This window comes from Lycium ferocissimum, chromosome 6 (genome assembly GCF_029784015.1).
Source record: "Lycium ferocissimum isolate CSIRO_LF1 chromosome 6, AGI_CSIRO_Lferr_CH_V1, whole genome shotgun sequence".
In the NCBI taxonomy this organism is placed as follows: domain Eukaryota; kingdom Viridiplantae; phylum Streptophyta; class Magnoliopsida; order Solanales; family Solanaceae; genus Lycium; species Lycium ferocissimum.
The window spans coordinates 11,212,077-11,225,008 of NC_081347.1; the positions used below are offsets into that span (position 1 = coordinate 11,212,077).

Below are 12,932 nucleotides of genomic sequence, written 5' to 3' on the forward strand. Positions count from 1 at the left end.
TGAATGGCCATGGAGAAATCACCGGATGTATCTCCTTGCCCGGTTGATGTAACATTTGAGCATGTCGCTGACATTTGTCGTACCTGCCGACGAATGCCTTTGCATCCTCCTCCATTCTAGGCCAGTAATATCCAACACTCCGTGCCTGAATGATTGCCGCAAACCCCTTCATGGACCTCTAGCATTGCATAGTCAAACTCTTCAGGCCCTATACACCTTGCCATTGGACCGAAGAAACATCTCCAGTGAAGTAAGCCATCCATGACGCAATACCGAGCCGTTGTAGCTCGTAAAGCCCGTGATGCCTTCGAATCCTCTGGTAACTTCCCGTGATTGAGGTAGTCCAGAAATTCATTCCGCCAGTCCCAAACTAGGCTTGTGGAATTGATCTCATGATAACCTGCATGATCCAACGCTGAGTGTAGTAACTGGATTACTGATTCAGAAATTCGAGCCTGATGACTCTGTTGAAGAGCCCAAATTGGCAAGTGTGTCAGCTTCAACATTCTTTTCTCTAGGCATGTGCACCACAATCCATTCTTGAAACTAAGTAATTTCAACACCTTCTCAATGTACTGCAACATGCGTTCCGCTTGAACTTCATGCACTTGATTTATTACCAACAGGGAATGGCACTTGGCCTCGATGACTTCTGCACCTAGTCCCCGGGCTAGCTCGAGACCTGCAATCAAAGCTTCATACTCTACTTCATTATTAGTTAGAGGCACGCTATTAATTACCTGCCTCAAGATTTCTCCTGTAGGGGCATGGAGGAGTACGCCTATCCCCGTTCCCTTTACGTTGGACACTACATCGGTATAAAGAATCCACACCCCAGTGCAGCCCCCGGCACAAGGGAGGCTTTCTTTTCGGCATGGGGAGCTACACCCAGACTGAAATCAGCAATGAAGTCCGCAAGGACTTAAGACTTAATCGCAGTACGGGGCTAGTATTTAATATCAAACTTACTCAACTCAACTGCCCACTTCGCCAATCATCCCAAAAATTCAGGCTTGTGAAGCACATTCCTTAAAGGGAACGTGGTTACGACGGTAATTGGGTGGCACTGTAAATATGGCCGAAGCTTTTGTGAAGCCATTACTAGCGCGAAGGCCAATCTTTCCAGGAGAGGATACCGTGTTTCTACCCCAGACATAACTCTATTTACATAATAGATAGGAAACTGCATACCTTGCTCTTCTAGTACCAGGACAGCATACCGCTACTTCTGAAACGGCCAGGTAAACCAACAAAAGCTCACCGTCTTTCGGCTTTGACATGAGCAGAGGAGAAGACATGTATGCTTTGAGGTCTCGAAACGCCTTCTGGCATTCCGGAGCCTATTCAAAGGCATTCTTCTTTTTTAACAAAGAGAGGAACTTATGGCACTTCTCTGAAGATCAGGATATAAACTTGCTGAGTGCGGCTATGCGGCCGGTTAACCGCTACACCGCCTTCACATCCTCTAGGGTATTCAGAATATCGCCGATAGCTTTTATCTTTTTCGGGTTTATTTCTATCCCCTTTTGAGAGACAAGAAAGCCCAGGAATTTTCCTGACCCAACCCCGAATGCACATTTTTCTGGATTTAGCTTCATGTTGTATTGCCTCAGGACCTCAAACGTTTCCTGCAAATGAGTAAGATGGTCCCCAGTGTGGAGACTCTTAACTATCATGTCATTAATGTATACTTCCATTTCTTTGCCTATTTGTTGCTCAAACATTTTGTTTACGAGCCTCTGGTAAGTGGTTTCGGCATTCTTTAACCCGAAAAGCATTACATTGTAGCAATAAGTCCCGAAATTAGTGATGAAGGATGTTTTCTCTTGGTTCTCCTGGTGTATTCTGATTTGGTTATACCCGAAGTAGGCATCGAGAAAACTCATTACTTCATGATTGACCGTAGTATCGATCATTTGATTGCTGCTCAAAAGCAGAAATGAATGCTTTGGACACGCTTCTTTAAAATCTATGCATGACGAGGACAAAGTACATAGGAAAATTCGCTCGTACTCTGTCAAATTCTACTATAGTTTAAGATACTATCCCACAGAGACTGGAACCACCTAGGCTACAAATGTGTTTGTCTTGGTTACTATTTGAAAGAATCAAATTGATGAAAAGAGAGGTTTTGAAATTATAAATTACTTAAAATAAAACAAAGAATTTATTAGAAAATTTGAAAAGAAAAGAGTTGGGAGCTATTGAATCCACTTGGTACAATTATAATAAAATTTTATTCTAGTAAATTCCACAAAAGAATAGGAAGACTTATTTGATTTGATTTGTGTTATGAGGAATAAAGACCTCTTGCGATTGTCCCTTAAATCAATAAACTTGTTTGAGTCAGTCCCTCCAACAAAATTATTTGAATTAATCTCTCCGTGAGAATTAGGACTAAAAGAAATAATATTGAGTTTTTTGAATGATAAACTAGCTTGAATTAATCCCTCCATCAGAATTAGGACTAAAAGAAACAAGATCAAAGATTTGAAAATCAAGACATGAAAGAAATAAAGTAAAGATAATTATTATAACATCATACCAAGCTTCTTCAATTATTCCGACAAAAAGAAACAACTCCATTAAGGAGTATGTAAGAAGAAATAGAGCAAAGACAATTTCTTATGTCTTTCTCAAGGATTGGATTCAATAATTTCTAAGCAAAGTGATGCCTCTATTTATAGGAAAATATAGTATCTCCCCATGAATGTATTTCTTGGAATGGTGGTCACAACCGTGATTTTTTGCTGATGCCAACACTTAAGGGTGTGAGTATGAAAGTGGTGATCACTTCCATGAGCTTTATGATTTCTCTCTTGAAGCCAACACTTGACGGGTGTGAGCATGAGAATGATGGTCACATACATGAATTTTGCAACTTCTTTCAATATAGCGTTTATGTAAGTCCCACATGTGAAATTTCACGGTTGTGACCATGGACTTGTGGTTGCACCCATGGAATATTTTCTTATGTCTTTGGCATTTACTTATTTTTCATTCTTCCGGGGTATTCTTTTTCTGCGCAAGATTTTATTAGAAAATATGCGAGAATAAGATATAATTATTCATGTTTTAGTTTACAACTTATTTCTTTATGTATAAAATTACATGAATAATTTACACCCCATCAATGCACATTCTAAATTTATTACACTTTTTCGGTACTACAACTACGTTTGCCAACCAGTATGGGTATTTAACTTCCCGAATAGATCCTATATTTAACAAACGAGATACCTCTTCTTTGACAAACCTGTTATGGACTTCGGCAATGGGCCGCTTCTTCTGACGCACAGGCGGAAAACTGAGGTCCAGCCCGAGCTTGTGGGTTGCCACGTCCGAGGGTATCCCTGTTATATCCTTATGAGACCAGGTAAAACAGTCACTGTTATTTCTCAAATAATTAAGTATTATTTCCCAGAGCTCCGAGGTTAGCCCAGTGCCCAGGTATACATTTCGTTCCTGTAGCTCTGGATGCAAGGCGATCTGCTCGAGCTCCTCAGCCGTAGGCTTGGTGGCGCCTGAATCATCGGGTGGCTGGAAATACCTCGAGACTTCGTATTCGTCTTCAACCTCTTCCGGTCCCATATCGTTCTTGTTCCACATGGAATCTAGTGAACTGCATCTGATGTGGACTCCGGATCCTGAGATTGCTATTGATGCGGCGCGATTAAACTTCTAACTAATTTGGGTTCCTTGATCGCGGACATTTCTTTCGACGGCGGCTGATCCCCCGGATCTGCCTAATCCTCTCCGGAGTAGAAAACTTAAGCAGTAAATAGAGAGTTAAAGGGACAACTTTCATATCATGGAGCCAAGGCCTCTGAAGATTGCGTTGTATCGCATATCGCCGTCAATCACGTAGAACTTTGTTACTTTGACTACCCTTCCGCCTTCTACTGGAAAGTCGATCTCGCCTTTAGTAGTTTTACTGGACATATTGAAGCCGGCTAGGGTCCTTGCTGCCGGTATGATTTTCTTTAGAAGTCCCATCTCCTCCACTACTTTCCAGCGGAGAATGTTAGCCGAACTCCCCGGATCAACCATTACTCGTTTTACTTGATAGCAACCAATGAGAACGGTGATAACTAAGGCATCATTGTGGGGTAAAGTAACGCCTACCGCATCCTCGTCGGAGAAGGTAATCAAATCCTCATCTAGAAAGTCTCGAGTTCTCTTTTCCCATGTTACCGAGATCTTCATCTTTCTGGATGCAGAAAAGCTGGTCTCGGCGATCATGGACCAGCCAAAAATCATGTTGATGATATGCGGAGAAGCATCGAGTGCACATTTATCTTTGGCTGGTCCGGCTATACCATAGTTATTTCTCACCCTTTCACTCAGATACTCCCGAAGATATTCCATGGCGAGCATGTTAACCACCTCCTCCCAGAGGTGTCTGTAGTCTGTAGTTTCATACCCAGGGGTCCTATGGAACTGGTACCAAACCGGCTGATCTCGAGTACTAGGATCCGATCGTAATGGTCCAGGAGGGCATGATGAAGGATCGGTCTTCAGCACAGCTAGCATCTGAGCTTCGTTGATATTGAAGTTGTAATTTGCGAGTTTAGGATATTCTGTCCCCTTTGAAGAGGCCCCAGAATGATTGTTCTTAGGATGCAGCCCGCGACCGCTCTTCTCGTGGTTCTCTTTCTTGTTTGCATTCGGTTTCTCCAATGATATGTAGCCTGACCCACCACTGGTCGTTTTCGGAGGTGGGTAAAGTTGGAAATGATTTTTTGAAGAATTACGTTCCAGCCCGAAACCTTTGTTCGTCTTTGCAGGGGGATCTACCGAGGGAGCCCCTAACAAGTAATCCTCCACCAGATCTTCGAGTCATACATTGTTATGCACGTGTTCCCAAGAAGTATCCTGGATCTCTAGAAAGTTTTCCTTGAGCTTTCGGGAAGCATCTTAACTTAAGGGGTTCAATCCTTTGGAGAAAGCCTTGGTTTCCCACTCGTCTAGTACAGCAGGTAAAAGCATACATTCCTTATGGAACCGTGTGACGAAGTCTCAGAGGCGCTCTGATTCTCCCTGCACGATAGGGAAGATATCTTCCTTTCTGGTTTTTACCTTTCTTACACCGGCATGAGGTTTGATGAATGTATCGGCCAGTTGGGAGTACCACGTCAAAGCCTCCCGGGTGAGAGTCTCGCCGAACATTTTGATTAGGACAAAATCGATCTCCTTTTCCTTCAAGTCATTGCCTTTTACAGTTATTATGTAAGCCATAATGTGCTCTTGTGGATCTATTGTCTCGTCGTACTTGGGAATGTTAGGCATTTTGAACCTCTTCGGGATCAACTCCGGAGCGGCTTCAGGTTTATACTCTCGCTGAATATATTTCCTTGCATCGGGGCCTTTTATAACCGGGGGAGCCCCAAGAATTTGATTTAAGTGCCTTTGGAATTCCTTGGTATTCTTCTCGGCTTCCTTTTCGGTTTGATCTTTTTTCCCAGTGATTTCCCTCATGAACCGCTTGACTTCGGCTTGGAAAGGATTGTCAGGGGCAGATTCGCTACCAGAGGCAACTCCGTTCCTCCTTACGGTTTGTCCACTATCGACGACGGCATTTTCATTGGCAAGAGTTACGGGGTTTATGCCAGGAGCCGTAACTCTGACCTGATGAACTGTCGTGAGGGATCTGATAACCTGCCTCATCTGCTCCATGCCCTCATAGCGTAACTTTGCTCTCTCGGGATCTGCATTGATGTAACACTCCGTAAATTTGATTTAGGCGTGAATGTGTATAATGGGTGTAAATGTGATATTTTAACTACATGAATCCTTTTGGGATGAATTTGGGTGAAATATAGTCATGATAAAATCAAACCAAGTAGTGAAGTTCGTAAGAGTTCTTAAAATCGCCTAAGTTTTGTTGACCTGTCTTGTAGGCCCATTTCGTGAAAATCTATTGATAATTTGGGAAAACTTCCTCTAATAGAAGTTGTAGATATTTTAAATACCTTTCCAAATATATAAATTGGAGCTTAAACGGACTTCCGAGTAAAAAGTTATGTCCGTTTTACTAAAATGCGTTTCGCGGGATCATCCTGCGGTTCAATCCTGCGAATCTCAGGATGAACACCAAAAATCATGCCCCTCTGTCACGTCGTGTGGTAGGGCTTCATTTCACGGGTCAAACGTATGATTCACGGGATGTGTCACGCGCCTTGCTCGATTATAAAAACCCCCAGAACGTGAAATTTTCTTAAACCTTCATTCTACTTCATCTTTGGCCGATTTTTTGAGAAGAAATAACCCTAGGGCTTCCCCAAAACATATAAGGTATGTTCTTGATCAATTCCTATCATTGCTACATCAAATTAACACTAGTTCATCTTCCAAAAACCCTAGATTCTTAAAACCCAAGAAAGAGAAGAAGAAAAGGACGTTTGGAGACGTTGAGATTCCTTCAATAAGGTATCATCCTCGACTTTTCTGATGTTATTGAAAGGGTTTAGACTAGTGTAGGTTATCCTATGGGATTAGAATCCATGATTGATTCATGAAGTGTTCAAGAACACGTTCTAGACATCAAAACCCTAGTTTTTCTATAAAGGGGGTATATGGGTAGAATTAGATTAAAGCTCTAATATTTTTCATCTAAAACCATTGTAGTGTGATTATTGAATATTGGAAAGTGCGTTTGACCGAGATTCGAGGTATGTCTATAATTCAAAAATCGCCTTTTCAAGTATGTCTAGATTTCCTAAAAATCTTTCTTTAAGTATGTCTCTTTTGAAAACCTTCTTTGGTGTATGTCTATATTTCAAAAATCGTCTTTTCAAGTATGTCTAGATTTCCAAAAATCCTTCTTTTTGAAGTATGTTATCTTGTTTAAATATGTGGATGATTACTTGTGACTTGAAATCTTTCTATGGAATATGAACTTGATTATAACTTTTGTTTGGTGGAAGTTCTTTTGGAATTAAAGATGATTTCTTTTAGACAAGGTCATGCGTGTGTAGGGGCAAGCCCGCATCGAACCTTATACGAACTATACTACTTTGTGAAACTCACTTTTCCCATTATTGGATGATTGAACTTATTTTTCCAAAGGTTGAAACTTAAACTTGTTTTGTTGTTGAACGGGTTTCTTGAACTTAAAATTGAATAAGAGATTTGAATAAGATTCTAAATTGGTTATGACTTGAAATGCCTCTATTTTGAGATGATGACTTGAGAAGTGAGATTCGCCTCTAAGCCATGATTGATGATTCGGTAATATGCCATGATTTATATTTTGTTTGTGTTTGGGCCTGTATGGGCAAGCTGTTCTAGTCCAGAGGATGATTAGCCGTATGGATCCTAACGTATCAATACGAGTATTGCTGTGTCAGTCCAGACGATGATTAACCTCCGTTGTTTCCTAGCCCGGAGTATCTATTGCTGTGTCAGTCCAGAGGATGATTGACCTCCGTTGCTTCCTAGCCCGGAGTATCTATTATTGTGTCAGTCTAGAGGATGATTGACCTCTGTTGCTTCCTAGCTCGGAGTATCTATTGCCGTGCTAGTCCAGAGGACGATTAGCCTCCGTGGTTTCCTAGCCCAGAGTATCGACTGATTGATTTGCCTGTAAGTGGCTTGTTTTGTATCTTTGTTGCTTGTGAGTGGCTTATGGAAAACTTGAGTTCGTAAGTGAAACACAGAAATGATGTGAACGGTAACATAAGTGGAACTTGATATATTCCTGTATGTTAACTCTTATTGGTGATTTTCCTAGTTTACTGGCTTACTTGTTCTCTGGAGTTGAACTGTTTCTTTTGATATCATTTTATTGATTTTACTACCTTACTTTGGTGTTGTTAACTATTGCCTCTTAGGCACTCACTGAGTACCCAGTACTCAGGCATACCATTGTTATTTTTTATGGTATGTTAGGTATCATTGAGGAGCAGGTTCGTGATACGCCTACGACTTAAGAGAACTTGTTGCTTTCGAGACTATTCGGTGAGCCCACATGATTGTTCGTGGGGCACCATTCTATCTTTACCTTCTTTTTTTTTTGTATTTTAGTTTCGGGCTACGTCGCGATGTTTTTAGACACTCTTTATTATCTTAGAAGCTCCATAGATAGTATACATTCTTGTGGGTAGTTATCGAGTTGTTTAACTCTTGGGCACGTGATACGCTTAATTTAGTTTATAATATTAAAGACTTCCGCTAATTTAATTCATATCTCATGATCCGTTTGAATTTATTTTATAAACTGTTGGCGGTGATTATTGAACCTGGAGGGTTCAAGTGTTATTATTGCATCTTTTAGATTCTTCCGATGTTGTTCATGACGTCGGATGTCGGTCACGTCTAGGGTGGGTTTTGGGACGTGACAATTGACTCCTTAGCAGTTTCGTCGGTAAGAACTTCTTCTTCGGTGGTGCGGCGGTCCTGTTCTCCTTCTGTTGTATCCCCACCCACATTCTGGGGTTGCAAAGCCTTTTGCTGGTACTTGAAGGGGCAAATCGTCCGGACCTAGCTGACTGTTGCCTGACTGGCTTCCGGTGTTCGCGTTGTTGTTTACTCCTGTCATACCTGAAACTGATACTTAGGCAAACACAGAACTCAAAAAAAAGTTAGTAAGACAAACAATGGTCACAGTGACAACCACAACTATCCTGGCCTAACGGTGGGCGCCAAATTGTTTACCCGGAAAACGGTTCAGTTGAATTTGTGTTCGTGGTCAAGGACACGTAGATCAAAGTGACCAATAAGTATATGTGATAAATGAATACAATTGAAATAAATGAAATGAAATTGCGCTTAAAGTAAATCTAGCCTAAGCCTTGATATGGCTTAACGCTTGTGAGTTTAGCCAAGCTTGTAAATGCAACCTTGACAACTTTAGAACAAAATGAAAAAAACATATGGGATGTGGCAGATGTATCCTTTATATTATGTATTTATCTCTTGAATCTTGTGTCCTTATAATGGGAATGACAATCCCTATTTATACCAAGAACTAGGGGTACACATTCCAAGTATTGTGCCGCTGCTCATAATGATCATTAATTACGTAAAAATAATAAGCAATAAAGAGGACCATTAAGCCTAATAACACCATGCGGGTAACGCTAAGCCCAATTTGTAATGGCAGTCCGTTGAGTTCTCTTCTGGAGCTATTCCAACGGTCTTTCGAGCCTGGCGATGCCTCCGGTACAATGAGGCCACCTTCGGTGAAACTAGGTGTTGACTCATCCTTGACTTATCCCTTTTGCCACGTGTTTTAAAGGCATTAGTCCAGCTGTGTTATACGAATTTAGCCCAATACAATCTCACATGTGAGGACATACGTTAAAGACAAACTTGAATAAGTGATAAGTGCATACTCTCCAACACAATCTATAAATAGAATAACAAGCAGTAGTTGATTGACGAGCCTCTAATACCGCCCCTAGTATTTGTTGTAATGAATTCTCATGTGTTTGGATTAACTTTTAAAATCTTTTTATTTTAAATAAAGTTTTCTTGTTAGAAATACTTTTGGCAAAGTACTTTTGGAGAAAATATAGTTTGTGTTTAGCTAATCTCTTTGAAAAAACATTTTTGCAATATTAGAGCAACAATTTGTGTTTGCCTAAAATATCAAAAGTGCTTATGTAGAGAAACTACCTTTTTTAGCTTATGAAAAATAACATTTACTACTACTCAAAATATTTATTTTTTTCCTAAAAGCTTGACCAAACACCTCAACTCTTTAAGATAAACACTTTTTCTTCAAAAAAATACATATTTTTAGCTTCTAAAAAGCTTAGCCAAACAAGGTAGTCGCCTAAAATTTTTGTTAAATCTATTTGAACAAAATCTTACATCCGCTACTAAGCTTCGGAAGATATGTAAATATATGGAGATAAATGGAAAAGTTAATAAAATATGGAGATCTAATTTTGAAGTTACGGGTTCACGTAAACCTGTCAATTGGGCCGAGTCGCCCGAAGCCGCCACCTAACCCAGCCATAACCGGCCCAAACTTAACCAAGGTAAGAGGGTAGTGGCCGGGCTAGTGGAACAATTTAGGGGCCGGACATGCCATGTAGCTGGCCGCCCACCGAGGCACCGCCTGCTTCCCCGCCCACCCGAGGCAGGGACCGCCCAACAACAATTTTTTTTTTGAATTAATAAAGGAGATTTTTACTAGGTGGAACACATTTTATAGAGTTTAGTAACACAAATGGCACATTTATATATATTAATAAATTTATAAAATTCTGCATTGATTGATAATTAAATGAGATCCCACCGAATCTGGAATTTCATATTTTGTTCCTTTTTTCAACATACACAAATTATTCTCTTTGTATGTTTATTTTAAGACTAATTAATTAATGTATATATTATTGATTTATTTGTTGACTTAAAAGCTAATATATATTAAGCCATTTACATTTGCAGTATATTATTTCAAATATACAGTTTACATATATACAATATTTGATATGTACTCATAATATAGGCTTATCTCACATACTATTGACCTATAAACACATAAGCATCATCATCCAAATTTATAACAAGGTTAAATAATATGTATACTATTCAAACTTGAAAATAATAAAGCAATTATGTTTCCAATATAGAAATATAATAGAAAAGGAAATTAACAAATTGCCCACATTTTCCATGCCCCAAAAAAATGAATGAATTCGTGTCCCTAATTTTTAGGCTAGGAAAAGGGCTCCTATTAATTAGGAGACAACCGTTTCTTTCGTTTTTTAAGGACACAAAAGGGAATTTGTTTAGGTTGGAATTGTGAGATAATATGGAGAAGAATGAATTGTATTTATAGATTGAAAATAGGGCCAAAGTATAATTTAAGGAACTTGTTAGTTAAAATAAAATTGGCAACAACTAGATTTTAAAGTATCAAAGTTAATAAATTTTAGTATGAGAACTTTTTGTAAAAATAATTAAAACCCGGCTCGGCCCCTTAACTAAAACCCGGCTCCGCCCATTAACTAAAACCCGGCCTGGCCCAATTAGCCCACTATGTATCCCTACCCCAAGGAGGTCAGCCGAACACCCTTTCCTCCTCAAACCCAGCCAACTATGGCTCCTGCCCCGTGGCCCAATTAGCCCACTTGTATCCTCCTCAAACCCGGACCTCCTTTCCCCAAACCTCAAACCCGCCCGGCCCGCCCGCCCGTTTGACAGGCTTAGGTTCACGTGAGCTCAGTAATATATTATCAACCCTACATATACATGTATTACGAAATTTATCAAATATTTAATAGTTAATCATGATTGTTATTGTATTAATTTGAGATTATAGAAGTTGATAAACTTTAATCCTGAATCCTCCTCCGGATAAGGGCTAAGTAAACATGGACAACGAAACTTTGGAAAGCCATTGTTAGGCATAATTAGTCGCACAGATGGTCATGAGTAAGGAAAAAAAAATTCGACTATGGATAAAACCACGACATGGGTAATAGAAAAATCAAACTTACAAATCAAACTTACGTATTCCATCCTGAGAATTTAACCAAGTAATGAAATGCTTAGATTACGACACGTGATAAAATTTGATAGTAGTAGGGATTTGTTAGTAGTTAGTGGCTCGAATGAACTAAATGTGTCACGGCAATAGTATAAATGAACCCAACTATTAACGAGTGACATGATAAGACATTTCGAATAGTTCGATGACTAAGTCGGATGAGGTTCATTCTTTAGAAGACCCAATAACAACATAGGGATATTTTTTTCTTTTAATATATGTGTTATCAAGACTAGAACACCCTGCAATACTCATTTTCAAGAAATAAATCTTTTTCTTTTACTTTTCAAATAGGAAAATTAGAAAATAAGAAAAGAAAAACACAAGGAATTCTTTTTTTTTTCTTGTAATGAAAATAGTTGGAAGGGAAGGGAAGGGAAATGTTGACAAGTTCGAACTCGAGATTTATAATGGAGGAGAAGCAGCCTCATCCGCCGCACAACATCCATGATGGTTTTCAGAGGAATTGTCGAGTATCTGTTTTGTGGTCCCAATGTATTTCCACCGATTTTGCCCACCCTCATATTATTCCTCTGTCAAACATCCTTTGTTTAAGCAACACATCTTTGACTTTACATCCGTTGACTTTCCGTCTACTTTGACTTTGACTATTTCTTTCTGTCGTTTTTCTTTCCCCTTCCCCTTTTAGCATTTCAACTCTGTGGATCTTAATTAAGAAAGTGACAAAAATAGCCCCTTGTAACTGGAGATTAGTAGATGAGGGTTTTTTAATATACATCTCAACAAAATGCAACAATCAAAAGGCATGATAAAAAGTCTCGGTGTCGAAGAGATGCAGCATAGCATTACGAGCTATCATCAAAGTGGTATTTTCTTTTCGCTTTACTTTTTGATATGATACACCCATCATTAAGGAGGGAGAGTGCGGTAAATACTCAGTCCGTGTTTACACCTAACAAGTTAACCTCAATAGTTGAAAGTTATACATATCACAATAAGAAATAAGTGTGTATGCAAAATCACGTCTTCCATTCATTTTGTTTAGTGTAAGCATCGAGTAGTGTAAGTAATTTTTACCATGCCTATAGAATGACATTTTGAGTTCCTTAATTTGGGGAATGTTCGACAGATATCGAAGTACCATACAACATAATGTTTTTAATTGGTAGATTTTATAATTTATTACTTAAATTTATTTAAAAGTACATACTATTTTACTTTTGCCTGTAGGGGTCGGGGTGTGAGAAGAATTTTTTTTTTTTTTGTTGGGGTTGGGGGGGTGGGGAGGGGGGTAATATTTTCACTAAGGGTTCATTATTTATTATATATACATAAAAATAAAAAATAAAAATAAAAAAAAAGTTACATTGTGTGATTTTCCAACAAAGAGATTTGGGTGACCCCTTTCAGCCCTTCTAGCTCCACCGCTAGGAAGAAGGGAACCGATGATAGGAAAAAGAAGTGGAAT

The 12,932-nt window shown here is 39.3% G+C and overlaps 1 protein-coding gene across 1 annotated transcript; it reads right to left on the reverse strand.

The window, feature by feature from the left end:
* Positions 1–3,804: 3,804 nt before the first annotated feature.
* LOC132061092 (uncharacterized) lies at positions 3,805–4,533 on the reverse strand. Its single transcript, XM_059453962.1, has one exon. It carries the CDS (start codon positions 4,531–4,533, stop codon positions 3,805–3,807), a length of 729 nt encoding a protein of 242 aa, XP_059309945.1.
* Positions 4,534–12,932: the final 8,399 nt, after the last annotated feature.

What these genes read in the sequence shown, in the direction of transcription:
- LOC132061092 (XM_059453962.1), bottom strand. Translation starts at nt 4,533, where the DNA reads ATGCTAGCTGTGCTGAAGACCGATCCTTCATCATGCCCTCCTGGACCA.